General features: G+C 39.2%; 1 protein-coding gene across 1 annotated transcript; it reads right to left on the bottom strand.

The window, feature by feature from the left end:
* muc2.1 (mucin 2.1) lies at positions 1-20,094 on the bottom strand (the record flags this gene model as incomplete). Its single annotated transcript, XM_080863099.1, has 43 exons — positions 1-208; positions 309-432; positions 872-911; positions 1,010-1,138; positions 1,268-1,366; positions 1,494-1,616; positions 1,707-1,747; positions 1,978-2,082; positions 2,170-2,350; positions 2,455-2,486; positions 2,573-2,673; positions 2,835-2,904; positions 3,026-3,201; positions 3,302-3,512; positions 3,600-3,783; positions 3,896-4,143; positions 4,224-4,398; positions 4,577-9,948; positions 10,049-10,177; positions 11,057-11,213; positions 11,302-11,541; positions 11,795-11,974; positions 12,091-12,201; positions 12,656-12,794; positions 12,931-13,082; positions 13,192-13,304; positions 13,390-13,442; positions 13,578-13,833; positions 13,941-14,067; positions 14,151-14,245; positions 14,660-14,824; positions 15,261-15,398; positions 15,518-15,587; positions 15,668-15,781; positions 15,904-16,054; positions 16,146-16,260; positions 16,356-16,481; positions 16,712-16,928; positions 17,028-17,161; positions 17,249-17,339; positions 17,712-17,826; positions 18,285-18,540; positions 19,998-20,094. 43 exons carry the CDS (start codon positions 20,092-20,094, stop codon positions 1-3), a joined length of 11,160 nt encoding a protein of 3,719 aa, XP_080719225.1.
* Between the last annotated feature and the right edge of the window lie 6,502 nt (positions 20,095-26,596).

Below are 26,596 nucleotides of genomic sequence, written 5' to 3'. Positions count from 1 at the left end.
TCACAGCAGTGTGAAGCTTCTCTTCCTGCGAACATGATGTCGAGCTGTGGTGCAGTCCGTCTTGGTACACCCGCACTGTTCCACATACATGTATGTGTAGGGGACCGTGTCTCCATTCAGGCAGACCAGGTCAACAGTGCGATTGCTGAAGTTTATCTCCTTACAGCATGAGCAGGAATGCTCCATAGCTGCTGCTGCTTCAGAGTACCTAAAGATAGCAGGGGACAGGATTATTAATATAGTCAAAGTGTAAAATAACACTTTTTGTAACTTTCCAGGGAACCATATAACATTAAGGTTATCCTTACATGGTGTAAGTGTTGCAGGATCCTTCACAATATGGCATATCTACCTCCTGGGAGGACTGACAACCGCTGAATGTAATATGGGTTTTCATGGACATTAACTTGCATCCCTTCTCCTTCTCCACACCTTTTACAAAAAAAGATGTTGAGTTAGTTTCTTTTATTTCTATTTAATGTAAATCCATCCATCCATACTGTTCCGCTTATCCAGATGTCATAGGCTGAAAGGCAGGTACATCCTGGACAGGTCGACACTCTGTCGACGCCATCATAGGGCTAACACCGACAAACAGCAATTCACAGTTAAATTCACACCTATGTGGAATTTAGAATCAACAGTTAACCTAACTCCACTAAGTGCATGTCTTTGGACTATTGGAGGAAGACACAGTACCCGGAGAGAACCCATGCAGACATTAGGGGAACATGCAAACTACACACAGAAAGACCCTGGCTAGCTGCTGGATTCAAAACAAGTCCCTTCCTGCTGTGAGGCAACAATGTTAACCACCACGCCACTGTGCTGCCTCTGATTAAAATATTATATATCAAAATGTTATACTCACAAATTTTGCAACAGCCATTTGCTGCAGTTTGAATTGTTTCCTAACAAGGAAAATATACAACATTAACACAATTTGTTTCATTTCATTTCAGACAGATACAGTCAATCAATCAAGATTATTTTTTAAAAGCATACTTACAGGTTGACAGTTGCTCTCTTGGAAGGGTGGGCAGACAGTCTGTGAATGACTTGCTGTTAAAGTCTCACCATTCTTAACACAGGTGTAATGTTCACACTTATTCTCCGATGGTGACCAGGTTTCTCCTTGCTAGAAAGCAGTGAAATAGATGTATACACAAATCCACACAAACTTAGTAGTATTTATTTAAACACACAAATAAGCACTTATTGGGGGTTGGCTTAGATGAATTAACGCATGAAGTTACAACCAGCTTACAGTCAAAAGGTGTTTGGTTCCATTAATGTTGACAACACAGTGTTTCTGTACACACTTCCCGCAGCATTCATCTGAATCACTTTCCACATATCCATATCCCTGTGAGACACCGAGAGCGACGTTAGCTTGTGAAGCCCAATCTAGCAAGTGACACACTAAAGCCACCAAAGGAAAACAAACTGGGATGTATGGTGTAAGTGAAGATGACGGTTTTATTGTCTCTTACCAGTTCACAGTGTTCTTTGCATTGTTGAAACACACAAATTATTTTTAATAGACCAGATTTGGGGTCAATCTGATTGGCACAGGTACAATCCTGACATGCAATCACAGGAACTGAAGAACCAGGCTGACAAATAAAGAGAAAAGGTCATACATAATTATTCCATCATTAAAGGTAAAAAGGTGAGAAATGACAAGTCATCTGCTTCTTATTTACCTGATATTCAGTTTCTCTGTGTACACAAACTCTTTTAGGTTCTAGGAAAGAGTTGGACAAAGACGAGGTGAATTGCATGAAAGTACACACACACACACACAGATAGATAGATAGATAGATAGATAGATAGATAGATAGATAGATAGATAGATAGATAGATAGATAGATAGATAGATAGATAGATAGATAGATAGATAGATAGATAGATAGATAGATAGATAGATAGATAGATAGATAGATAGATAGATTCAGACTGTTTGAATGAGATTACCACATGTATGTTCTGCACAGCATTTTCCGTTAGGGACACTGACAACTGGCTTATATCCAATTGGACAATTCATATTGGTGACTGGGCAGGTGTTAGGTTGACATTCTGCAGAGATGGTGGCACAGTGAGATACTGCCAAAATCAAATAACATTCTGGAAAAATTTAAAGTGCTTTGATACTATATGTCTTACGACAAACATAGGTAGAACAGCAGGGGTCTGATGGACTGGTCTGGTTGACAAGGACAAACCCAGGAGCAGAGCAGTCTGTAGTGGCTGACGGTGGAGGGCACACCTTAGGCTTGCAAGTCACAGTCTTCGTAGATTCTTCACAGATGCAGTCCTGGCATTTGTACTCAAATCTTTCATTGAACTGAAAGAATAAACCACAACTTATATTATTTTCTCCTGTAAGGAAACAATAAAGAAAAGAATTTCTGAAAAAAAAGAAAAAAAAAAGAGGAAGAAGAAGATCACCTCACGAGGAATGCCCTCAGGATCAAGACATCCTGTTGGAAAATAAAAAAGTCACTAAAACTATATCATATACTTAGGTCAGTAGTAGTAAACTGAAAATATTACAAAAAGTAATTACCACATTTTTCAACACATATTCCAGACTCCTGGTTGAAGAGTTTCATTCCATCAGGACAAAAGCAGCCCTCAGTAGTGTAGTTCATAGTTGGTCCACTTGGACTGTAAAATAAGTTACGTTGGAACAGCAGTTAAATTCATTCAGTTAAGTTGATAGACAGTGTCACTTTTACTTATTGCCACTGTAACCATTTATATTTTGCCACATTTTGTTATTATCATAGTGCCTAGAAATGTTTTTGCATAGTTTTGCAGAAACTTACTCGTCTTGACAGGTTGGCTGTTCTGCAGGACCACAAGGCTTGTAAACTTTGCCTAATGGGCATTCACCAGCTGATGATGAAGAAAAGAACTTCATTGTTTTGTGCTTTGATTTTTATATACATGCTGGCAAAGTGTCACTTGTGATTCCAACCATTTCAAAACATTTACAAAATGATGAGGGGTTGCTTACTGCACAGTGTGGTGTGGTTCCTCCAGTAAATGCAAACTCCAGCCTGAGCACAGGCTGCAGCATAAGTCTGTAAACTTGTGCACTCCACTGTTGGATTTGAAACGTGACAGCTATCAAAAACACAACCTCTGTAGAAATTTTCTGGAGAGACAAATGGATGGCACTCTGCAAAGAGACTGTTTTAACAAAAGACACAAAAATTAATGTATTTTGTTTTAAGTGCAAACTGTTAATAGTACAGGAATAAACTTTTGGGACAGATCAGATCATGCTTACCTAGTTTTAAGTAGGTCACACATGGAGTCTGGTTTGCATGGAGCTAAGGTAGGTGGTGGTTCAGGTGCACTGGTAGGTAGTGCGGGTGGTGTTGGGCAGTTGGGCTGGTAAAGGTCTTCAACAGGCCAATAGTCAGCCATCACTGCACAGCTTTCCACCAGCTTACCTCCAGGCAACATGCAGTCATCAGCCTGATTATTGTTGCATGTTCCTGACAATAGTAATTAAACAGTTAATATTGCAGTACAACCTCAAAGTAAGGGTTAAGAAATATGGCCATTTTAGTGAACATTCTCACCACAATGTCCCTGTGTGTTTTTGCCAAAGTACTGGAATGGAAGGGTTACACTGAAGCCAGTTATTCCAAATGTAACAACCACTTTTAGACGAGGAATCTCTAAAATCAGGTTAATACCTGAATTCATGATCTTAACACCTTGTTGAGAATAAGGTAGGTTCAAACTTTCTCCATTTTTCAGTGCCTACAAAAGAATAATTGCACCATATGTAAAAATATACTATGAAATAATCTATCTTGGTTATTTTGCAGAAAAATACAATAAAATATTGGCAATCATATATGCATAAAGTTACCTCCAACTGTGCAGCTCCAATAAGATTATGATTAATGAGTGTGATGACTTGTGATACATATGATACTGTTATCGATCGTGGACAAGAAACATCTTCAGTTGGATCACAAAAGACATTGTCAATATAAATCTCCAGGTTATGTATCGGTAAGATCTCTTTCATCAAAACATAAGTACAGTTTCCTTGATAACTGTAGTAAAGTCCATCAAATGTGATGTAATGTGGATCTCCCCACCCTTCACATACACCTTAAAAGAAAGAAAAAAAATTTAATGGAGGGGAAAAAACATGAATGGAACAAATGTTTTTTACTCACAAAATAACTTACAGTCGCAAGTATAATATTGACAGCAGTAGTACTCGTCATATACCAGAACTGGTTTCTTTCCATTCGTGCAAGTTATGTTTTGAAGAGGTGGACATTCATATGGAATAATTTCTATTGTGTTGTTCTCTATGCATCTGGCCATGGTGCAGTTGCACAAATAGAAGGTCTCATTTTGCTTGAAGAAAATAGCACAAATAAAAATAGTAAAGGTACTTTAAGATGTTTTTTTGCCAAATACCTATGAGTTCATTAAGGTATAACCTATAAGTTAATTACTGGAAAAGTGAAAACAGTCAAAATCTCATTAAATACAAAGTTATTGAAATTTTTTTTTTATGTGTAATGGGTCTTACTGAGACACCCCAATCAGGGCAGTCTGGTGGAGGAGTTGTAGTAGGAGGTGTGGCTGTAGATGTTGTAGTAGGAGGTGTAGCTGTGGTAGTTGGAGGTGTTGGTGTAGTTGTAGTAGGAGGAGTGGTTGTTGTTGTAGGAGGTGTAGTCGTAGTTGTAGTAGTAGGAGGTGTTGGTGTAGTTGTTGTCGGAGGAGTGGTTGTTGTTGTAGGAGGTGTAGTCGTAGTTGTTGTAGTAGGAGGTGTTGGTGTAGTTGTAGTAGTAGGAGTGGTTGTAGTTGTAGGAGGTGTAGTTGTAGTAGGAGGAGTAGTTGTAGTAGTAGGAGGTGTAGTTGTAGTTGTCGTAGTAGGAGGTGTTGTTGTAGTTGTTGTCGGAGGTGAGGTTGTAGTTGTCGTAGTAGGAGGTGTACTTGTGGTAGTTGGAGGCGTTGGTGTAGTTGTAGTAGGAGGAGTGGTTGTTGTTGTAGGAGGTGTAGTCGTAGTTGTTGTAGTAGGGGGTGTTGGTGTAGTTGCAGTAGTAGGAGTCGTTGTTGTAGTTGTAGTAGGAGGAGTGGTTGTTGTTGTAGGAGGTGTAGTCGTAGTTGTTGTAGTAGGAGGTGTTGGTGTAGTTGTAGTGGTAGGAGTGGTTGTAGTTGTAGGAGGTGTAGTTGTAGTAGGAGGAGTAGTTGTAGTTGTAGGAGGTGTAGTTGTGGTAGTTGGAGGCGTTGGTGTAGTTGTAGTAGGAGGAGTGGTTGTTGTTGTAGGAGGTGTAGTCGTAGTTGTTGTAGTAGGGGGTGTTGGTGTAGTTGTAGTAGTAGGAGTCGTTGTTGTTGTTGTAGGAGGTGTAGTCGTAGTTGTTGTAGTAGGAGGTGTTGGTGTAGTTGTAGTAGTAGGAGTGGTTGTAGTTGTAGGAGGTGTAGTTGTAGTAGGAGGAGTAGTTGTAGTTGTAGGAGGTGTGGTTGTGGTTGTTGTAGGAGGAGTGGTTGTTGTTGTAGAAGGAGTAGTTGTAGTTGTAGGAGGTGTAGTCGTAGTTGTTGTAGTAGGAGGTGTAGTTGTGGTAGTTGGAGGCGTTGGTGTAGTTGTAGTAGGAGGAGTGGTTGTAGTAGTAGGAGGTGTAGTTGTTGTAGTGGGAGGTGTAGTTGTGGTAGTCGGAGGTGTGGTTGTAGTTGTTGTAGGAGGAGTGGTTGTAGTTGTAGGAGGTGTAGTTGTCGTAGTAGGAGAAGTAGTTGTAGTTGTAGGAGGTGTGGTTGTAGTTGTAGTTGTAGGAGGAGTGGTTGTAGTTGTTGTAGTAGGAGGTGTAGTTGTGGTTGTTGTAGTAGGAGGTGTAGTTGTACTTGTTGTAGTAGGAGGTGTAGTTGTGGTAGTTGGAGGCGTTGGTGTAGTTGTAGTAGGAGGAGTGGTTGTTGTTGTAGGAGGTGTAGTCGTAGTTGTTGTAGTAGGAGGTGTTGGTGTAGTTGTAGTGGTAGGAGTGGTTGTAGTTGTAGGAGGTGTAGTTGTAGTAGGAGGAGTGGTTGTTGTTGTAGGAGGTGTAGTCGTAGTTGTTGTAGTAGGAGAAGTAGTTGTGGTTGTTGTAGGAGGAGTGGTTGTTGTTGTAGGAGGTGTTGGTGTAGTAGTTGTGGTAGGAGGTGTAGTTGTGGTAGTTGTAGTAGGAGGTGTTGGTGTAGTTGTTGTAGGAGGAGTGGTTGTTGTTGTAGGAGGTGTAGTCGTAGTTGTTGTAGTCGGAGGTGTTGGTGTAGTTGTAGTAGGAGGAGTAGTTGTAGTTGTAGTAGTAGGAGTGGTTGTAGTTGTAGGAGGTGTAGTTGTAGTAGGAGGAGTAGTTGTAGTTGTAGGAGGTGTGGTTGTGGTTGTTGTAGGAGGAGTGGTTGTTGTTGTAGAAGGAGTAGTTGTAGTTGTAGGAGGTGTAGTCGTAGTTGTTGTAGTAGGAGGTGTAGTTGTGGTAGTTGGAGGCGTTGGTGTAGTTGTAGTAGGAGGAGTGGTTGTAGTAGTAGGAGGTGTAGTTGTTGTAGTGGGAGGTGTAGTTGTGGTAGTCGGAGGTGTGGTTGTAGTTGTTGTAGGAGGAGTGGTTGTAGTTGTAGGAGGTGTAGTTGTTGTAGTGGGAGGTGTAGTTGTGGTAGTCGGAGGTGTGGTTGTAGTTGTAGTAGGAGGAGTGGTTGTTGTAGGAGGTGTAGTCGTAGTTGTAGTAGGAGGTGTAGTCGTAGTTGTTGTAGTAGGAGGTGTAGTTGTGGTTGTCGGAGGTGTAGTTGTAGTTGTAGTGGGAGGTGTAGTTGTGGTAGTCGGAGGTGTTGATGTAGTCGTGGTACTAGGGGATGTGGTTGTTGAACATATCTTACAACAATATACCCTTATCTCATAGTCATAGCACTTTCTTGGAGGTCTGGTCTGATCCTCTACTCTACATATTAAACCAGTGTCCTGATCACAACTAACAACTTGGCCAGTTTCAGTCACAAAGTCATCAAAGGTTTTGTCCGGGTATAGTACCGCTCTACACTCAATGTCTTGAATATCTTCACATATTTGAAGACCGCTATCTGTGATGTTTTTGTATGTTTCCCAATCACTTTTGTCCGTTGGATCATCCACATCATACCAGTCTGACCACGCACATGTGGTACTTGGAATGCAAGTAGTCGATGAGATTGTGGTTGTACTTGTGGTAGTCGGAGGTGTAGGTGTAGTTGTAGTAGGAGGAGTAGTTGTAGTAGGTGTAGTCGTAGTTGTTGTAGTAGGAGGTGTACTTGTGGTAGTTGAAGGTGTGGCTGTAGTTGTACTTGTGGTTGTCGGAGGTGTAGTCGTAGTTGTTGTAGTAGGAGTGGTTGTTGTAGTTGTAGGAGGAGTAGTTGTAGTTGTAGGAGGAGTGGTTGTTGTTGTAGGAGGTGTAGTCGTAGTTGTTGTAGTAGGGGGTGTTGGTGTAGTTGTGGTAGTCGGAGGAGTGGTTGTTGTTGTAGGAGGAGTAGTTGTAGGAGGTGTAGTTGTAGTTGTTGTAGTAGGAGGTGTTGTTGTAGTTGTTGTAGTAGGAGGTGTTGGTGTAGTTGTTGTAGGCGGAGTGGTTGTTGTTGTAGGAGGAGTAGTTGTAGTTGTAGGAGGTGTAGTCGTAGTTGTTGTAGTAGGAGGTGTTGGTGTAGTTGTGGTAGTCGGAGGAGTGGTTGTTGTTGTAGGAGGAGTAGTTGTAGAAGGTGTAGTTGTACTTGTGGTAGTCGGAGGTGTAGGTGTAGTTGTAGTAGGAGGAGTAGTTGTAGTAGGTGTAGTCGTAGTTGTTGTAGTAGGAGGTGTACTTGTGGTAGTTGAAGGTGTGGCTGTAGTTGTACTTGTGGTTGTCGGAGGTGTAGTCGTAGTTGTTGTAGGAGGAGTAGTTGTAGTTGTAGGAGGAGTAGTTGTAGTTGTAGGAGGAGTGGTTGTTGTTGTAGGAGGTGTAGTCGTAGTTGTTGTAGTAGGAGGTGTTGGTGTAGTTGTGGTAGTCGGAGGAGTGGTTGTTGTTGTAGGAGGAGTAGTTGTAGTTGTTGTAGGAGGAGTGGTTGTAGTAGTGGTAGTCGGAGGTGTGGTTGTAGTGGAAGGTGTAGTTGTGGTAGTGGGAGGTGTGGTTGTAGTTGTTGTAGGAGGAGTGGTTGTAGTAGTAGGAGGTGTAGTTGTGGTTGTCGGAGGTGTGGTTGTAGTTGTAGTGGGAGGAGTGGTTGTAGTAGTAGGAGGTGTAGTTGTGGTTGTCGGAGGTGTGGTTGTAGTTGTAGTGGGAGGAGTGGTTGTAGTAGTAGGAGATGTAGTTGTGGTTGTAGTTGTTGTAGGAGGAGTGGTTGTAGTTGTAGGAGGTGTAGTTGTGGTTGTCGGAGGTGTGGTTGTAGTTGTAGGAGGTGTAGTTGTGGTTGTTGTAGGAGGAGTGGTTGTAGTAGTGGTAGTCGGAGGTGTGGTTGTAGTAGTAGAAGGTGTAGTTGTGGTAGTCGGAGGTGTGGTTGTAGTTGTTGTAGTAGGGGTGGTTGTAGTAGTAGGAGGTGTAGTTGTGGTTGTCGGAGGTGTGGTTGTAGTTGTTGTAGGAGGAGTGGTTGTAGTAGTAGGAGGTGTGGTTGTAGTTGTAGGAGGTGTAGTTGTGGTTGTTGTAGGAGGAGTGGTTGTAGTAGTGGTAGTCGGAGGTGTGGTTGTAGTAGTAGAAGGTGTAGTTGTGGTAGTCGGAGGTGTGGTTGTAGTTGTTGTAGTAGGGGTGGTTGTAGTAGTAGGAGGTGTAGTTGTGGTTGTCGGAGGTGTGGTTGTAGTTGTTGTAGGAGGAGTGGTTGTAGTAGTAGGAGGTGTAGTTGTGGTAGTCGGAGGTGTTGATGTAGTCGTGGTACTAGGGGATGTGGTTGTTGAACATATCTTACAACAATATACCCTTATCTCATAGTCATAGCACTTTCTTGGAGGTCTGGTCTGATCCTCTACTCTACATATTAAACCAGTGTCCTGATCACAACTAACAACTTGGCCAGTTTCAGTCACAAAGTCATCAAAGGTTTTGTCCGGGTATAGTACCGCTCTACACTCAATGTCTTGAATATCTTCACATATTTGAAGACCGCTATCTGTGATGTTTTTGTATGTTTCCCAATCACTTTTGTCCGTTGGATCATCCACATCATACCAGTCTGACCACGCACATGTGGTACTTGGAATGCAAGTAGTCGATGAGATTGTGGTTGTACTTGTGGTTGTCGGGGGTGTAGGTGTAGTTGTAGTAGGAGGAGTAGTTGTAGTAGGTGTAGTCGTAGTTGTTGTAGTAGGAGGTGTGGCTGTAGTTGTACTTGTGGTTGTCGGAGGTGTAAGTGTAGTTGTAGTAGGAGGAGTAGTTGTAGTAGGTGTAGTCGTAGTTGTTGTAGTAGGATGTGTTGGTGTAGTTGTTGTAGGAGGAGTGGTTGTTGTTGTAGGAGGTGTAGTCGTAGTTGTTGTAGTAGGAGGTGTTGGTGTAGTTGTAGTAGTAGGAGTGGTTGTAGTTGTAGGAGGTGTAGTTGTGGTAGTTGGAGGTGTGGGTGTAGTTGTAGTAGGAGGAGTGGTTGTTGTTGTAGGAGGTGTAGTCGTAGTTGTTGTAGTAGGGGGTGTTGGTGTTGTTGTAGTAGTAGGAGTGGTTGTTGTTGTAGGAGGTGTAGTCGTAGTTGTTGTAGTAAAAGGTGTTGGTGTAGTTGTTGTAGGAGGAGTGGTTGTTGTTGTAGGAGGTGTAGTCGTAGTTGTTGTAGTAGGAGGTGTTGGTGTAGTTGTAGTAGTAGGAGTGGTTGTAGTTGTAGGAGGTGTAGTTGTAGTAGGTGTAGTCGTAGTTGTTGTAGTAGGTGTAGTTGTGGTAGTTGGAGGTATTGTCGTAGTTGGCTCACATACATCCACACATGTTTTGTTTTTCTCATCAAATATGGGCTTATCTTCTGGGCATACAGGGTAACAGCCTGTATAAAAGGATATCACATAATAACCTTAATTAATATTTCTGAATGGCACATTTATCTGATTCAAGGTAATACAAACTGACACGACTGAACCTCCTACCTTCCAGGGTGGGTATCGGATTCAAACATACACCTTCTGGATTCAAACAGGTCTTGTAGCATGGAGAGTGGCAAGGGTTATAGTGCCACGTGCATATAAATGGGTCGTTGTAGTAATCACAATAGACAGCTAGGAGAAAAAGATACAAATTATGCCATTTACTTAGATGATTAAAATGTTGACTAAAATATATGAAATTTCAATTTATAATGTGAATGCAGTTCAAACTCCACTCTCACATTAAAATTTAATAAGGTTATTGAAAATATTTTGGAATTTCTGTCTGATTGCACTAAAATAAAAAGATTGCAATGAGATTATTTATTTGATTTTGGAAATAAGTAACCCTGACTATAATATACACTGAGTTTAAATTGAAGTGAATGTGTTACATATGCAAGTGTTATAAACTAAAGCAAATATTGTCTGTAGTATATTTGATGTTAGATTACATAAGTAATAAGTCTTTACTTATTACAGATGCAAAATTTGTTTCCTTTCACTTTTCCACATATTATTTTTGTTGTGATTATCGTTAATCACATTTGACCTACACTCAGTATTTAAGAATGATCCCACTACAATTGCATATCCTTTTCAATAGAGCCCAACATGTTATATTACAGGATTTTTTTAAGCTAACACAAACCAAACACCGACTCTGGAACAATCACTTTGCACATCCATTTTCTTTTGCATTTAACACTTAGAAATGTGTTGTCCGGAGAGGTTTAATTAATTGTCTGACTATTGTAAAAATGAGAAAATTCCGTTTCAGATGCTTTATAAGCTTGCAAAAGCACGTGTCCACTTTGGTCCCTATTGGTTATTGAGTGTAGCTTGATACAGAAAAGATCAAGTTTATTAATTAATAATAATAAAGTAAAAAATACGAAAAATGATGGGGTATGTTTACTGAGCAGATTGATATATAGATCTCTGTAGTTGCAAACACCAGGCTCACAAGAATTTAAAGCCTCAAAAAACAAAAAACAAACTGTTACTCACGACAGATCTCTGGAGTTCTCCATGCAATGCAAACATCATGCTCATTGCAAGCCTGAGCGTAAGCTGCAACTGCTGTGCAGAAACATTCACAGTCTCCTCCAGTGTCGCAGGCACATGAGTCTTTTACGCAGTTTTCATAAAATGGAAAAGGGCTAACCTGAACAGTGGTGCAAATTTGATGATGATTTTTTTAGAGCATTGTTTTAGATTTGCGTGAATGTGAACAAGTTACAAATTCTCATTACCTTTTTGTGGCATTCTTTAAATGTTTCTCCAATTATGATGCTACACATCAATTTTGCCCACTGATGTCGACCGGGTGTTACTGCGCACGGATCAATGTTCACCTCCGCATCTGGACAAGAGCTAGACACTTTCCAGCTGTTTGCAAACTCAAGTGGATTGCTCACCACCAGCTGACCCTGAGTGGTGTAGTCATTCTGTCCATCACCATCGAAATTACCACACAGGCCACACACCTCTCCCTGTGCAAATAAACAAAAGAGTCAATCGAGCAATGTGAGATCTTAATAAATATAATTTAGTGATTTACATTTATCATAATTTCATTAATATATTAGGCTCCTAGGAATTTTCTTTCTTTTTTTAGAAATGATTCTGTTAATTTTTTCAATATGAGGTATTGAAAACCACAAGTATGTGGTCAGACAAAAAAGGGTACAATAAAATAGTAAAACTTTAATGCAAGAATTTAATGTAACAGTTACTGTGACTCACGTTGTGCTTTGGTTCAAGCAGGATCCGAACAGCTGTTTTGCGATCCCACATCACTGCCATCCCAATCTCAGATTCTACAACCACATACAAGCCAACATTCCTTATCTTGTACTTGATCTCAGGTCCATGTCCCAGATCATCCTCTTCAACTCTTCCCCTTGATAGTTTAATTTCATTTCTCTGTAATGAAGGAAAGGAAATTTCTGTTGGTTCAATTGCAATGCTGAAAATATATTTACTTAGATTTACTATTGATGGCATAAGAAAGCTTTGATATTGTTTATAAGTGATCTTACCCCCAGTTGAATTCTGACTTTTTTAGAGCAGGTGGTGCCCGTAGAGCCACAAGGTACATTTTCAGTGATAACTCCAAAGCTGTTGTGCACCGTTTTATTGCCACAGTTGTTCTGTTAAAAAAAAAAAGGAAAAAAAAGGTTAAACTTTGTGTTTTTTGGGGGCTAAAGTAGACGATAACAGGAACAAGATTATGCACTTACATGTTATATATTGACTAACTGCCTTTGAATCTTTATGTAATGACTTTTGGAGACACAGTGTAGGTAATTCTTAACTGTGTCTCAAATCTTTGCACTTAGAAAAAATGATATTATTTACAATATAAGGCATTTGCTCCTTGCAATTTCACCTATGAGTTCTAAGTAAGTAATTGTATTTGGTAAACAAAATATACAGTGTGAATGGCATGTAACTTTTTTTTTTACAAAGGAAATTAGAGTTGCATAACTGACTTTACTCCTAGTTGTTCAGAGTTTATTTTTATGAGAAACTTTAGATGAGGACATGACAAGGTCAATTTAGGTGACAGCTGTGCTTTGGATGATTCTGGCATACATTATTTACCTTTACAGCAATATAGCCACACTGTCCTTGAAATGCATATGTTTTCTGATCAAATGTGGTGTAGTGACCACTTCCATAAATAATGCAAGTTCCTGGACATTTTTTCTCAGAGCATGTCCATTTTCCACTTTGGCAGGTACTAAATGTATCAAAAAAAAAAGTAAATACAGTACAATTTGAATACTGTGAGAAAAACATGTCATATATATCACATACTGTTTATTACTCTACAAGTATTAATTAGAAAATAACTAAAAAATAAAATAAGATCCTACCAGGTGTTGCACTGATTAGGTATTTGTGTCCCGGAGACATAGAGATGGCCATCATGTTTGCATGGACAGTCACTTTCTTTCACACAGAAACCTTTACCATCATCAAGGAGGCCACTGGGACACCGACAACCAGATTCACACTCTGTGGCATCCTGGGAGGATAGAAAGACCACATTGATAATAAATAAATAAATAAATAAATAAATAATATTTATCAGATATTGTTTTTTCAGACTTGGAGGTGCATCAAAAACAACTCACACAATCATCATTGTCCAGATTTAAACAAGTTCGAGCACACTGCACTCCAACAACTCCTGCGCTTGCAGTGGAGCAGTTGAAGTATTCTTTTGGAGAAGGACAAGCTGTAGAAACTGTAGGAAAAAAAGTACAAATTCCTTTAATATACTATATTTTGTCTTAAAAAAACTCTCTCATTGAAGAAGAAAAAAAACTGACTTGACATGCGGGTTCTCCCAGAATGGCAATGAAGAACTCCGTTGGTGCATATGCTAGAAAAAGTCACCAGAATTATAAAGATACAACACAAAAAGCCAAGTCTGTGTAAATCCATCATACTACATGTATTACGGTCCTGTTTAATCCTTAGTTTAGGATGTTTCATTTGAAATCCTGAAGTGACTCACCAGCGCTCGTTGTTGGTGCTGATGGACTTGCCTGACTTTACGTAGACTTCATTATGGTAACAGGGACACTTTGCCACTGGGACACAGATGCCGTTGTCATCTAGGTAGTGACCCTCAGCGCAGGAACAGCCATCCACAGGCAAGAAATCAGAGGTGCAGCTCTGCTGCTTTAAGCTCAATGAGCTGCAAGTCAGCTGGCATCTCTGATTTTTGTAAGAGAAGGTCTGAGATGCTGGGCAGTTCTTGGTGTATTTTTCTGTTTTACAGAAAATATGCTAATGATTACCTCATAGTTCTGGACTAACTAATAAAAAAGAACACGCTCATCAAACTTCATTACTGAGCTGTTTCAGATACACTTACCGCACACATTCTCTCTCCAGTCTGTCAAGAACACTCCCTTTGATGCACAAGCTCTTGTGTAGGAGGAGAATACAGCACACAGGCAGTCCTCGCTCTTCTCACAGTTACAGCTAGCATAAGTACATCGCTGTAGAAAACAGTGAACACATTTTTATTGTATTACAGTCCCACTGTATTTAGTTAAAGAAACACAGATAGATTGTGTTGTACCTTGTAGTAAATCTCAGGATCCACTACAGAATGGCACTCTGCAAAGGTGCTATTTGGCTGTCGTAGCAAGGCGCACCAGTGATTGGCATACTTTTCTATAAGTAGATGAGTAAAAATGTCATTTCTTGCTTATATTTCTTGCTTGTTTATATATGCTGCAATTAGTGCCTGGAAAGTAAGTTTCAAGAAAATGATAGCAATTAAAGAAATAAACTTCCTTCCATCCATCCATCCATTCTCTTCCACTTATCCTTGTCAGGGTCGCGGGGTGGGTGGGAGGTAGGGTACACCCTGGACACACCGTGGACACGTTGCCAGTGTGTCACAGGGCTAACACATAGAGGATAGACAACCATTCACACTCACATCCACACCTATGACCAATTTATAGTTACTAATTAATCCAAACCCACTAAACAAATAGGTGGAGTTCAGAAAAAACATAAACGTGGACAATAAAATAAGGAATAAGAAATAAACTTGATGGACAAAAACACTTTCCAGTTTACCATTTTCCACGCTGAAAGAACAAGGGTCATCGAGTCTGTCTTCTCTGTCTTGGCATATATGGCTAGCCTTCCAGGAGTTACTGAAAGCTGCTGCACTTCCCTCCACAATGCCCTGACGAGTGTTCATGTCATCAGACAGGACCATGTTGTAGTTCCCACATAAACCTAAAAATTACAGATTCTTAATGAAGAAATTATCATGAAATGCAAATAAGAATGCTAAAGAAAAAAAGTATATGAAAATAAATTATTTTCAATGACTTGCTAGTTGGGTGGTATTCAGAGTGGGACAATCCTGAGATCATCCCTGGTCACATACAACACAATTTCTCTATTATGTTCTTTGGCTACCTTACAAAAGGTTGTAATAAGGTTGCTGGCAGTGTTTAATTAAAAAAACAACAACATATGAATCACTGAAGTCAACATAATCTGCTGTTGTTTCATTTGTTTAAGCTGCAAATGGCAAAGTTTGTTTCGAAATGCACAGATATAACCATCTTCAACAGACAGCATTCTTTAAGTCTTGCAATAAATAGTTACTTAATAAATGCATACTAGCCCTCGTGATATAATGCTTTAAGACTAATGTAAAACTTACCACGTGTCTTTTCTCTGTAGCTCTGCTCCAGGCTGACATAGACTTGCATGAGAGGCACATGTTGGATCTGAATTTGCAAACCAAAACTGGTCTGGAGGATGATGTGAAAGGACGAAGCGTGGAATATACTGATATCCCCTGTGAATGAAGAGATACACAAAAATCAGTGGTATCAGTGGCTCAGTGGCTAAGTTCTTACATCTCAGCATAAATGAAAGTAACATCTTAAATCGAAAGTTCCTTATTTTCCGACCAACCTGAGAAGTACGGCAAACTGATACTCTGCATATTCTGCTTTACTGCGCCATCAGCAGTGAATGTTAACACCTGAATAAAAACAGAATCGATCATTAAAATGTTGCAGCTGTCAGTATCTATTTAAAGCACGAGCCCGGTATTAAACTCACATTGTGTCTGTCATTGTTCAGCAGGATTTTGATGGTCTTCAGACAGGTGTCATACTCTTGGTGTGCACATGGTACCAGTTTGACCAGAATGGTAAACGCAGGGCTTGCATCATCCTGAAATACACATAATGTAAGCAAAAGAAAAAAAATGTAGCCTAATCCAATATATTTTTACTTACATGTGCCCAACACAGTATTGTCTAAAATTTGACTGTACTGTACTAAGGCTCATTTACCTTTCTTTCCACCTTTGCCAGGGTGTAGTAACAGTCTCCATGGAAGGTGAAGTCTTTCCCATCAAAGGTGGTTACATGTGAACCTTCTTCAACCGCACACGTAGAAGGTGTTGAAAGACTTTCACAAGCCCATCTACCTTCAAAACACGTGCTGAAAAAAAACAAAAACCAAATTCATTAAGAAAACAAAATATGCAGACACATTGTTAAAAATTACATTCTGATTGCATTATGAACATTACCATTCCTCTCGCTCCTGTCTGTAAACTTCACCAGATTCATAGATTTTTCCATGCTTGCACTGGCATTCAGACTGAGCAATACACCCCCTCATGGAAATGTCATCGAACACGGTTCCTGAAATGGAAGGTTGGCATTTGAAGGTAACATCCCATGAAAAGAGAAGCTTTAACAGGTGTGTAGAAAGAAACTTATTTGACAAGCGCGCTAACCAGGAGGACAGAAGCAGCCGTCCATTTTGTGGTCCTCACAGAATGAGCTTGTGTCTTGATGCGTGCAGGTATCCACACAAGGGGATCCACTCTCTTCATAAACCATGTTGAATGGGCACTGTTTGGCTGTGAAGGAAGTGGGAATTTACGCAAAGTGTCTAAACATCAACTTGTTGAAGTTTTTCACTTGAGTGTAAAAACAGCAGATTTTTTTGTGCACTTATTTTACTTCTGACATTTGCCAAATTTCACCATATACTTGGCTCAGGTGATTTCAGTGTTTTGGTACTCTCTCTACCGCTTAATATATAAAATACAAAAAGAAAAAGAAAAAGAAAGAAAAAACAAAACTTTACCACAGAACTCAGAAGTCCTCCAGTTGGGAGGCTCCCCTCCTGCATGGGAACACTGTCGAGAGAACTCAGAGAGTGTGCTGCAGACACAAAAGTCATCTGAATGGTTGGTGCAGCCACACATGTCCTGCACACAGGCCTGAATGTAAGGCTCGGGGTCAATCAGTTTGGTACAGGAGCTCCAGGTTTCTGCATGCAGCATCTCTTCACAGGTGTTTTGCTAAACGACAGTAAACACATGCACAATTATTTAATGCAAACAAAAAAAAACATCAGATCTCTTTCGTTAAACCTGGCTAAAGTAGGTAACAAAACTCACAAACTCTTTGCATGACTCTGGCACATTCATAGCTTCCTGTGAGACATCTTCCTCTTCATATGGGTCCTCACAATCATCATTTGGACGATGGACTTTATGTATGTTGCCAAACTCAATGGGGCTGATTTTCCGACCTTTTGCATACAATTACATTAGTAGGGACACGCAATAGCCAGCATATTGAAGATTTAAAAAATTAATGAATGATGAACAGCTTTTACCATCAAGGAGGAACTCGTTGTAAACTGGAACACCGTTAAAATCTCCACAAAGTCCACAAGTGCGGTTAGTGTAATCATTATCAATTTCCACCTTAAATATGGAGTAAAGGGTTAGAAAAAGTTTTAGAAACCAGACATGACATGTTTAAGATATTAATACAGTATATATATATAATATATAATATATATAATAATAACAAAATAAAATGAAACGAATGCATCAAAGTTGCCACATTTAAGGACTTTACATGTATGCAAGGACAATAGTAACCACTGTAACTATTGTTGTAGTGAACCAGGTAATCGGCAATTCAACTCGAGGACAATGTATTTATTTAAATGCCACACAGACCAAAATATAAAAGTATGGCTAAGTATTTCTGGAGGTTGGGCTGTTAGTCATTAATAAAAGAAATGTGTTTAAAATAATGTCCTATTGGATCTGTCTATTTTAAGGATTTACCATGACTGCATCATCAAGGTTCCACATGACAATGATGCCAACTTTGGACTGGAGCTTGATGTAGACTGCATTTCTTTCCACTTGTACTCCGGCCTCGTAGTGTGGCAGTTTGACACTGAGAAGAAAGATAATATCTTTTTGACAATTATAATTCATTTATATCTATAATTAACATTATATAAGAAGCATCTCTGTAATGAATAAAGTCTTTTGCATTAGTAAATCACTCTGTGAACTTCAGCTGTGCTTTTTATGAGTGTATGCAAGTGCTGAGGGGAAGTGTGCGTAATGATGAACATGGTCAATCAATCAATCAATCAATCAATCAAAGATTAATAAGCATGTGGATATTTCTTCCTACTCCATTTCAGACTTGATGATGATTTAGTGGTTAATTCATGTCATTAGGATTGTGTGTATGTATTGTTTATATATATATATATATATATATATATATATATATATATATATATATATATATATATATATATATATATATATATATATCTGAGATAAAAGATTATCATTGTCATCATAATTCTATCAGAGTTGCTTTTTTTTTTTTAAACTTACGGCAGGTCGTTTACAGTGACCACATCCTTGCTGAGGTGAAATGCAAAATCGATGATGGTGACCACCACATAACTGACTGTCGGGTTTCCATTGTTTTCATTCCTCTTCATGTGCACAGAGAACTCTGGGAAGGTGTCATGGCAGTCGGAGACCAGGTTGTATTCACACATGCCAGGAAACTGGTACACATCACCATCGAACGTCTTGAAGTGCTCCCTGCCCCATGTGCTACAGATGCTGCTCACATGGTTGCGGACTGGAGAAACATTCACGTAAATAAAAGATGAATATTGGTGGAAGTATTATAAATGTTGTGTTCATATATGCATCAATGAAGAAGATACATTTATTTAAATAATTGAGGTTTAAAAGCAGACCAAAATTATTTGAGTCTTACCCAATCTGGCTTGGATCTCAGTGACATGGGCTATAGTCAAAGCAAGGAAGCACAACCCCACCGAACTCCCCCTCATTGTTGCCACTGTGGACTTGATGTTCCCTGAGTGGGTAATGTAGAGAGTGGTTCTTGACTACCTTTTATATTGAGATCAGACTTTTTTTTTCTCACAGCTTCTTCCTGTGTAAGACGTGAAGATTTATTGCTAGTCGTGGCAAACATGTGCTGGATGGCTGTCCAACACCCTTCACAAATCCCATATAACTTATTATTACATCCTTCCTCTTGATTGAACAAGTATGTTTGCACTTGAATATATCTTCATTTCAAGACAACAGAGGCAGCAATAAAATGCTCCTCTGTTCTAAATCTATTGTTTCATAAGGATCCAATAATTATAATTTATTAAAAACAGAAATGAAAAGGGGAAAATGAGACACTGGGATGTCAAATTTCTTACAAACCTGCCAAGGAAGTAAAGATCTCATGAGTGACTATGACCATGCAGGTATCACCTAACATAATATGAAATCTACGTGACATGCTTTAAGCAAAGCTTATGCCAACTTGTCTACCATCTGCTTTACATTTGATAAGATCATTGACAAACATCCTGCAATACTCGGGAGCTTGCTCATGTATTCATGTTCTACTCAAAAGCCATTAAGCAGCAGAGTTTGATTCCTTCAGCTTTATCTCTAGCAGCTCATTCTTGGGAATGTTGCAAATTCACAAACAGAAAGGAACTTTAAACCGAGGAAAGAAAAGTCTCAATTTGATCGGGGGTGTTTTACACATTACATACACAATTGACCAATGTATGTCTTTAACTAATTTTCATCAGTTTACTCATATATCCCTGTAGGGCTGCATTCTCAGCCCCCTACTGTATGCCCTATATATTTATGACTGAACACCAACCCAACCAATGTCATCGTTAAGTAGACCAATGTCACCACCGCTATTGGGCTCATCTCTGATGAGACAGCGTACAGGGCAGAGGTTGAGAATTGATAACCTGAAACTGAACCTCCCTCATACAAAAGAACTCAGATATTAGTACTTTAAGTTTGGGACCCATCAGAAGGCCCATCAGCGGCCACACTTCCTCTGCATCCAGAGGAAGAACAAACTCAACCTGAAGCTGCTACTGGCCTACTACCGCCCCTCAGTGGAGAGCGGGTTCTCCTACTGCCTGGATGTTTTCTATTCAGGGACCACGAAAAATCATTCACTGTACTTTTCCACCACTGAAGGGCATCGCCAGATCGTTCTGTCTCAGGAAAATCAGACCTATCACAGGTGACCCCTTGCACCCTGCCTGCTTGACCCGCTGTCCTCTGGTCGGCGCCTCAGGTCAATCAGGTCCCACACCTCCAAACGCATAAACTTCTTCCCCTGAGCCAGTGTCATGGTCCTGGGTCGTGTGACCCAGTGCTTTGAGTTTCCATGTATTTTGATATTGATTGTGTATGTTTAGTTCTTTTGGTAGTAGCTTCCAGGTTACTTAGTTTACTTCTTTGTTTATTAGATCCCTTTATGTCATCACCCCTGTGTTAAGTATTCCCTGCTGGTTTGTGTCATGTCTATGTCTCTCCATATTTCCTGTTTTATGTTGAAATGTCTTGTGTTTCTTTGTACAATGTGTTTAGTTTTACTCTCCCCTGTGATGTCATTATGTTTCTTTCTAGTCAGCTGTTTCCTCATGTGTCTCCACTTTCTCTGATCACCTCATGTGTGTATTTAGTCTTTGTGTTGTCAATCAATCTTTGTCAGGATGTCTATTTTCCTCCATGCTCGTCACAGCATTCATAATGTCAGAGCTTTCATATTGTCTCATAGCTTCACAGTTCTGTCATAGTTATCTTGTTTTAATTTTCCTAGTTTAGATTACAAGGTTAGTTGTCATTCCTCTTTCGCCCTTGCTTTTATTTTTTACCCCTGTCATCAGCCCTAATAAAGTCTCGCCTTTTGTTTGAATTCAACTCCGTTCTCCTGTATCTGCATTTTGGGTCCATAAGATACCGGCTGCTGACTTTTGGACTGTCAACAAACACTATCCCCCCACACCCCATCCCTGTCCACCCACCCACCAATCTAAGCCATGATCTGAGGAACCCTTATCACTCAGGCCACTCACACATGGACTATACTCAGACCAAGTCCAATGCACTACTTTCAAGCAATTTGCAACCTATCCTCTATTATGCGTTTTCCTCTTATTTGTTTATAATCCTCTTGTTTGATATTTATTCTTGCTGCAATACTATTTATAGCTTTAGTCCATGTACAGATGGTGTGGAACACCCACAATTTTATTGTGCATGTGCAATAACAATAAAAATCTATTTTGTTTTATTTTGTTCTATATGTCTAAACATTACAATGTTTGAAATTCCCCTCCGCGAATCGCTACCTTGTCATGGTGGAGTGGTTTGTGTGTCCCAGGGATCCCAGGGGCTATGTTGTCCGGGGGCTTTTGCCCCCTGGTAGGGTCTCCCATGGCAAACTGGTTCTGGGTGAGGGACCAGACAAAGGGCGATTCAGAAGACCCTTATGAGAATATCACAGAGGGAACAGATTTTTCGTAATATTTGAAATATATAAATTCAACCAAAACAATAAATGCTACCATAAAATCAAGACATTGTCATTTGACAATAAAATATATTTTAAAACATATCATAAAATTATATTACTTACGCAAAGTTAATATTTGGTAGTGCAGTAAGAGTGCGTAAGGCGCTGTCTAAATTGCTACTGGCTCATGAATTGCACAGGATGTGCAAATAAACTCACAGGTCTAGATCCTTGGTGACTATCATTGCCGACCTGCAGCGTCATGTTTACATGCATTAGGTCTGGTGGCATGTTAGGCTTCAAATTTTTTAACTCTCACACATAGTTTGGACAGTAGTTTTGATTTTTACTTTTAGAACATATTGAACGACTTTCATCACCTTCTACAAAATTCTACCAAACACCTGTATTTTGGTCACAGCTTACTAAATATTTGTATAGGATAAATCATCAACACCTTAGTGAGAGGAAAACTAAACATCAAATGCAGCTTTAAAGGTGCTTCTTCAAAACAGATTTTAAGAAATGTACATTTCAAACTGCTTTAAATGTACAAATATGGCTCCATGTTGAGTCAATGTGAAAGTCAGAGTTCAGATTTTTGCATTTTTGTGTCACAAGTACTATATAAGATAGATAAGTTAAACCTTAATTAGTCCCACACATGAGACATTTTTTGGTTACGGCAGAAAGTGGACAGTACAAGTTAAGAGAATTAAACGTTAATAGAATTGAGTAAGATAAAATAGAATAAGATAAAATTGAATAATATACTATACGAAAATAGAATAAAATACTTTGCTATATCAGGGATATTGCATCTATCTATCTATAGATACAGATATAGATATATTAATTAGGGTTTTTTTTTTTGCTTTTTTTCCCTTTTTGCCTCTCCTTTCTGGTACAGTAGCAATCAAAATTACCCCCTCCCTGGACCCAGCTTCCCTGCTGATGCCAGTGGGCACCCCCGTTTTCCATAATCAACCAAGAGCAGGGGCCCTAGGCCCATCCAGACTGGGTCCCAGCAGCAGCACTGCCAAGACCCACAGAGCACGGGGCAGCCCACCTGACCACACCACACCAGCAAAACTACACCCACCCCAACATGTGGTGGCTCAGGTGGTAGAGCAGATCAGCTACTGATCGGAAGGTTGGTGGTTCGAACCTTGGCTTTCCCAGTCTGCATGTCAAATATCCTTTGGCAAGATACTAACCCCAAGTTGCCCTCCAATGTGTTCATCAGAGTGTGAATGTAGTTTAGCTTGCACTTGAGTTTAGAAGTGCTTCGAATGGGTGGGTGTGAATGGGTGAATGAGGCATGTTGTGTAGTACTCCGGGAGAGTAGAAAAGCACTATATAAAAATCAGTCCATTTACCAACAATCAGTCAACTCCTAGAATGTTGTCTAGGAAATAGCAGCTCAATGTGGTGGGTTTGTTCCATACAGTACATTCAACATATGACAGGTCTTAGAGAAAGCAGATCTGTCAGTGATAAACCAAGTTTGATCCTGTCAAATCAAAGTGCCCCCAAATTTATTAAGACGTGAAGACAAGATGATTTTTTTTAATTAATAGACTAATTGGTGGGGTCTCTGTCCTTCTTAGGAAGAAGACAAACATGGGCATCATACACACAATCAGAAAAGAGCACCATGCAATGGAGCAGTTCACCATCCTGAGTAAAATTGGAGCAATTATATCAACATGGGCTTTACAAATGTCACAGTTCTGTGTCTGTGGGCTCCATGTTTTTCTGTTTGCATCAGTTATCTTTGATTTCATGATGCGTCTTTCCTAGTCTCTTGGTTTTTGATTTCTCTCTCTAGTATTCCCAGCTTAGCATTTCTTGTGTTCTAGTTCTGAGGTTGTGATTCTGTGCTCCTTCTATTTAGTGAACAGTCATCCCTACCGCTTTGTTCCCTTTGTTCTCTGTCAGCTGTATCCCTTAGTCAAGTCTGTGTCTGTTATGTGTTCTGTTTTACTTTGAAAGTCATTATTGAAATAAAATTTAATTTAATTTAATTCTTTCAAATAGATGCAAGTAAAACACATCAAAAAAATAAATAAAATCAAAGATTCAGCGCCACTAATTCCTGTTGCTCATAAATATATTTTCACCTGTTTAAAAATGTGAACACTGGCATCCTTGAAAGAGTGACCTTTGTTCTTTAGATGCAGATGGACAGCCGAGTCTTGTCTCGTGGAGGTGGCCATAGAATGGCCACCTCCACGACGTAATCATGATCAACTGAGTCCAAGGATGCAAGCTAAAATGAAAGCATTTGGCAGTCTCACTGGAAAGACACCATGGTCTAGGAAGCCTTTCACCTGTATCTGCCCAACTGCTTGCCATTCAGCATTACAAAAGGCTGGCCTCAGCCTTGGAACTCGTTCAGTTTCACCTTCACACTGTTCCAAAAATCGCTCCCAAAATGCAGTGTAAACCTCCCTTGACACTCCAGCATCATCAAAAGCATTTTCATTTACAAAGTTCATCTTTAAAGTCACATTCGTTATGTTACTGTCCATAAATACAGCCAAAAGATCATCAACAACCTTTGTCCTGTGAATTGACACACGGGGCTCTGTGGACTTCCTGAAGTCGATGGGGAAAGATGGTTGCTTTAATCAAAAGGCAAACCTTGTGCGATGAAATTCAGTACATGGTCCTGGGTACAAGACAAAACATGCACATTCCATAAGAAATAATAATCTTCCAGGTGTGTCAGAGTAGTACGGAAAAAAATGGGGGAAAAAAAAAATAAGATGAACTTTTGCGAGATCTCTCAAAAGATCCCGCTACTTTTTGAAAACTAGAAACTCGATTTCATTAATAGCATCTTTGTGTTTTCTTGTTGTTTCTGTTCCATGAGTAGGTTTCCTCCCGGAGCTCCAAAAGCATGCATGGTAAATAAATGGTAATTGTAAATTGGTCTTGGAATCTTTCCAAATGTACACTGGGACAGAGTCCAGCCCTGCATAATGCTGAATTCAACACTTGCTGTCATGGCAGGGTGTGTTTTACTACAGGACCAAAAAGAGGTACTGCGGTTTTCTGCAAAAAAAACCCCAAAAAAACTAACGAGCCATTATTCTCATATACTCAACACAATGACAAGAACACACCAGACTCTTTCAAAATAAACCGGAAACATGGAGACATAGACATGACAAAGCAAGCTTGACAGACCTAAAACACATGACGGACTAGACAAGAAACCAAAACACATAAACCAAGGAAACAGATGAGAAATAATGAAAAACCTAAACTCAAATAAACCCTAAAACATGAACTTATAACCAAAAACCTAACATAAGAGACTCAAAAATACAAAATAAAACTCAAAACAGGTACAGAGACCCAGCCTGTGACACTTGGTTAAAAAATGGCTGGATGGACGCCCATTAGGCCTTCAAACACAACTCCCTCTCTGAGAGCTTAATCTTTAACTTTCCCTGTTTATAACATATTCATCTAATAATAAGAATGCTAATAAAAAAAGAATTTGAGATTAATTTAATAAATTGTGCTGTAGTTCAGTGAAATGAGCTGTTAACAATGCAGTATAACATACAGGCTAGAGCTTACTTAGAACGAGCCCCAGACAGAGTTATTGCTTCCTTGGTCTTGCATGTTATATTTGAATGATCATATATTTGAATGATCATATTATAACTTTTAAATGTATTTCAAGTCTTCTGTTGTACTTTATTTCAATCCAACATGGAAAAGAAAAAAATAAAGTGAATAAAACAAAAATAAAAAAATCATCTGTGCAAAGCAAATTGTGGGACAGTGATCATATCTTGATATCCAGAATTGCGAATGAAATTATAATATGTTCAACCACACAGCTCCAGTGAAGATTTTTTGTTTTCGCAATATTTAAAATATCTAAATCCAACTAAAATCCTACAAAACAATAAATGCTACCATAAAATCAAGACATTCTCATTTGACAATAAAATAGATTTTAAAACATATCATAAAATTATATTACTTACTTAAAGTTAATATTTGGTAGTGCAGTAAGAGTGTGTAAGGCACTATCTAAATTGCTTGTGGCTCATGAATTGCACAGGATGTGCAAATAAAATGACTGGTCTACATCCTTGGTGACCACCATTGCCGACGTGTTGTATCACGTTTGCATGATACTGTATGAGGTCTGGTGGCCTCTTAAGCTGCGAATTTTTCAACTCTCACACACAGTCTGGACAGTAGGTTTGTGTTTGCTTTTAGAACACATTCGGCTACGTTTAACACCTTCTACCAAATTCTACCAAACATCTGGCTTTTGGGCCCAGCTTACCAAATAATTGTATGGGATAAAAGATCAGTAACTTGGTGAGAGAAAAACTAAAGATGGGCAGCTTCAGAGATGCCCAAAGAATGATTATGATGATTTATGTTCACTATTAAATTTCTACTGTCCAAAAATCACAGATGTCCTGTGATGTATTTTGTTTCTTCTTAACAACAAATTTCAAGAAATGTGCATTTTTACAAACTGCTTTAAATTTACAAATTTGCCTACATGCAAAAGTCAAAGAGTTTTTGAGCATTGTGCGTCACAAGTACAAGTATAAGCAGTTGTATAGTCATCAATTACTGAAGCTGGTGCAGTCATTCCTCTGGTGAGCAGGGATGTAACCAAGCTATCTGTGATTAGATGTATCTACAGATAAACACATGTTTAATCAAATGTTATTTTGCACGCAAAGCTCTTCTTAGTGCAAACAGGGCTTTGAACCACTCCCAAGTGAGGACAGCTGCATGATGAGAAGTCTTTTGCTATTCCTGTCTATGAGTATACATTGTGTTGATTCAGGGAGGACAGTACATGCATCAAATTACTCCAAGACAATTTTGATTAGAGGTGGGTCCCTGATTACATAATACTATTTAACATTAGATACTTGTTTCAACACTGCTTAAACCAATAAAATAAAGTCCTTAAGCAACTTAAGCATGCTCTTAAGATATGAATCAAATTTTGTAATATATTTGAGATTATAAAGATAAATTTATAGATTAAAACATTTTTTAATCTATAAATTATACATTTGTATTGCTTATATAGTTTGGTGTACTATGGAAAAAAATAAAAAATATAGTATTAAAAACATTTTTTTTAAGTTTCCATTGCAATGCATGTGGAGCATCATGATATTCTGAACCTTTCTTTGAGGAAACTTTCTCTGACTGGACTTAAATTTTAATAGAATTTCCCTGGTTTATGTATTCTAATATTATTTGGAGATTTTACATCAAATCAGCATTAAATTAATAAGCAGCCTTGGTTAATACAACAGAAACTTGTTTTATG

This window comes from Rhamphochromis sp. 'chilingali', assembly GCF_963969265.1.
Source record: "Rhamphochromis sp. 'chilingali' genome assembly, chromosome: 2".
Taxonomy (NCBI): domain Eukaryota; kingdom Metazoa; phylum Chordata; class Actinopteri; order Cichliformes; family Cichlidae; genus Rhamphochromis; species Rhamphochromis sp. 'chilingali'.
Note: the sequence above shows the minus strand (reverse complement) of the source record. Positions and strands in the feature narration are given on the sequence as shown.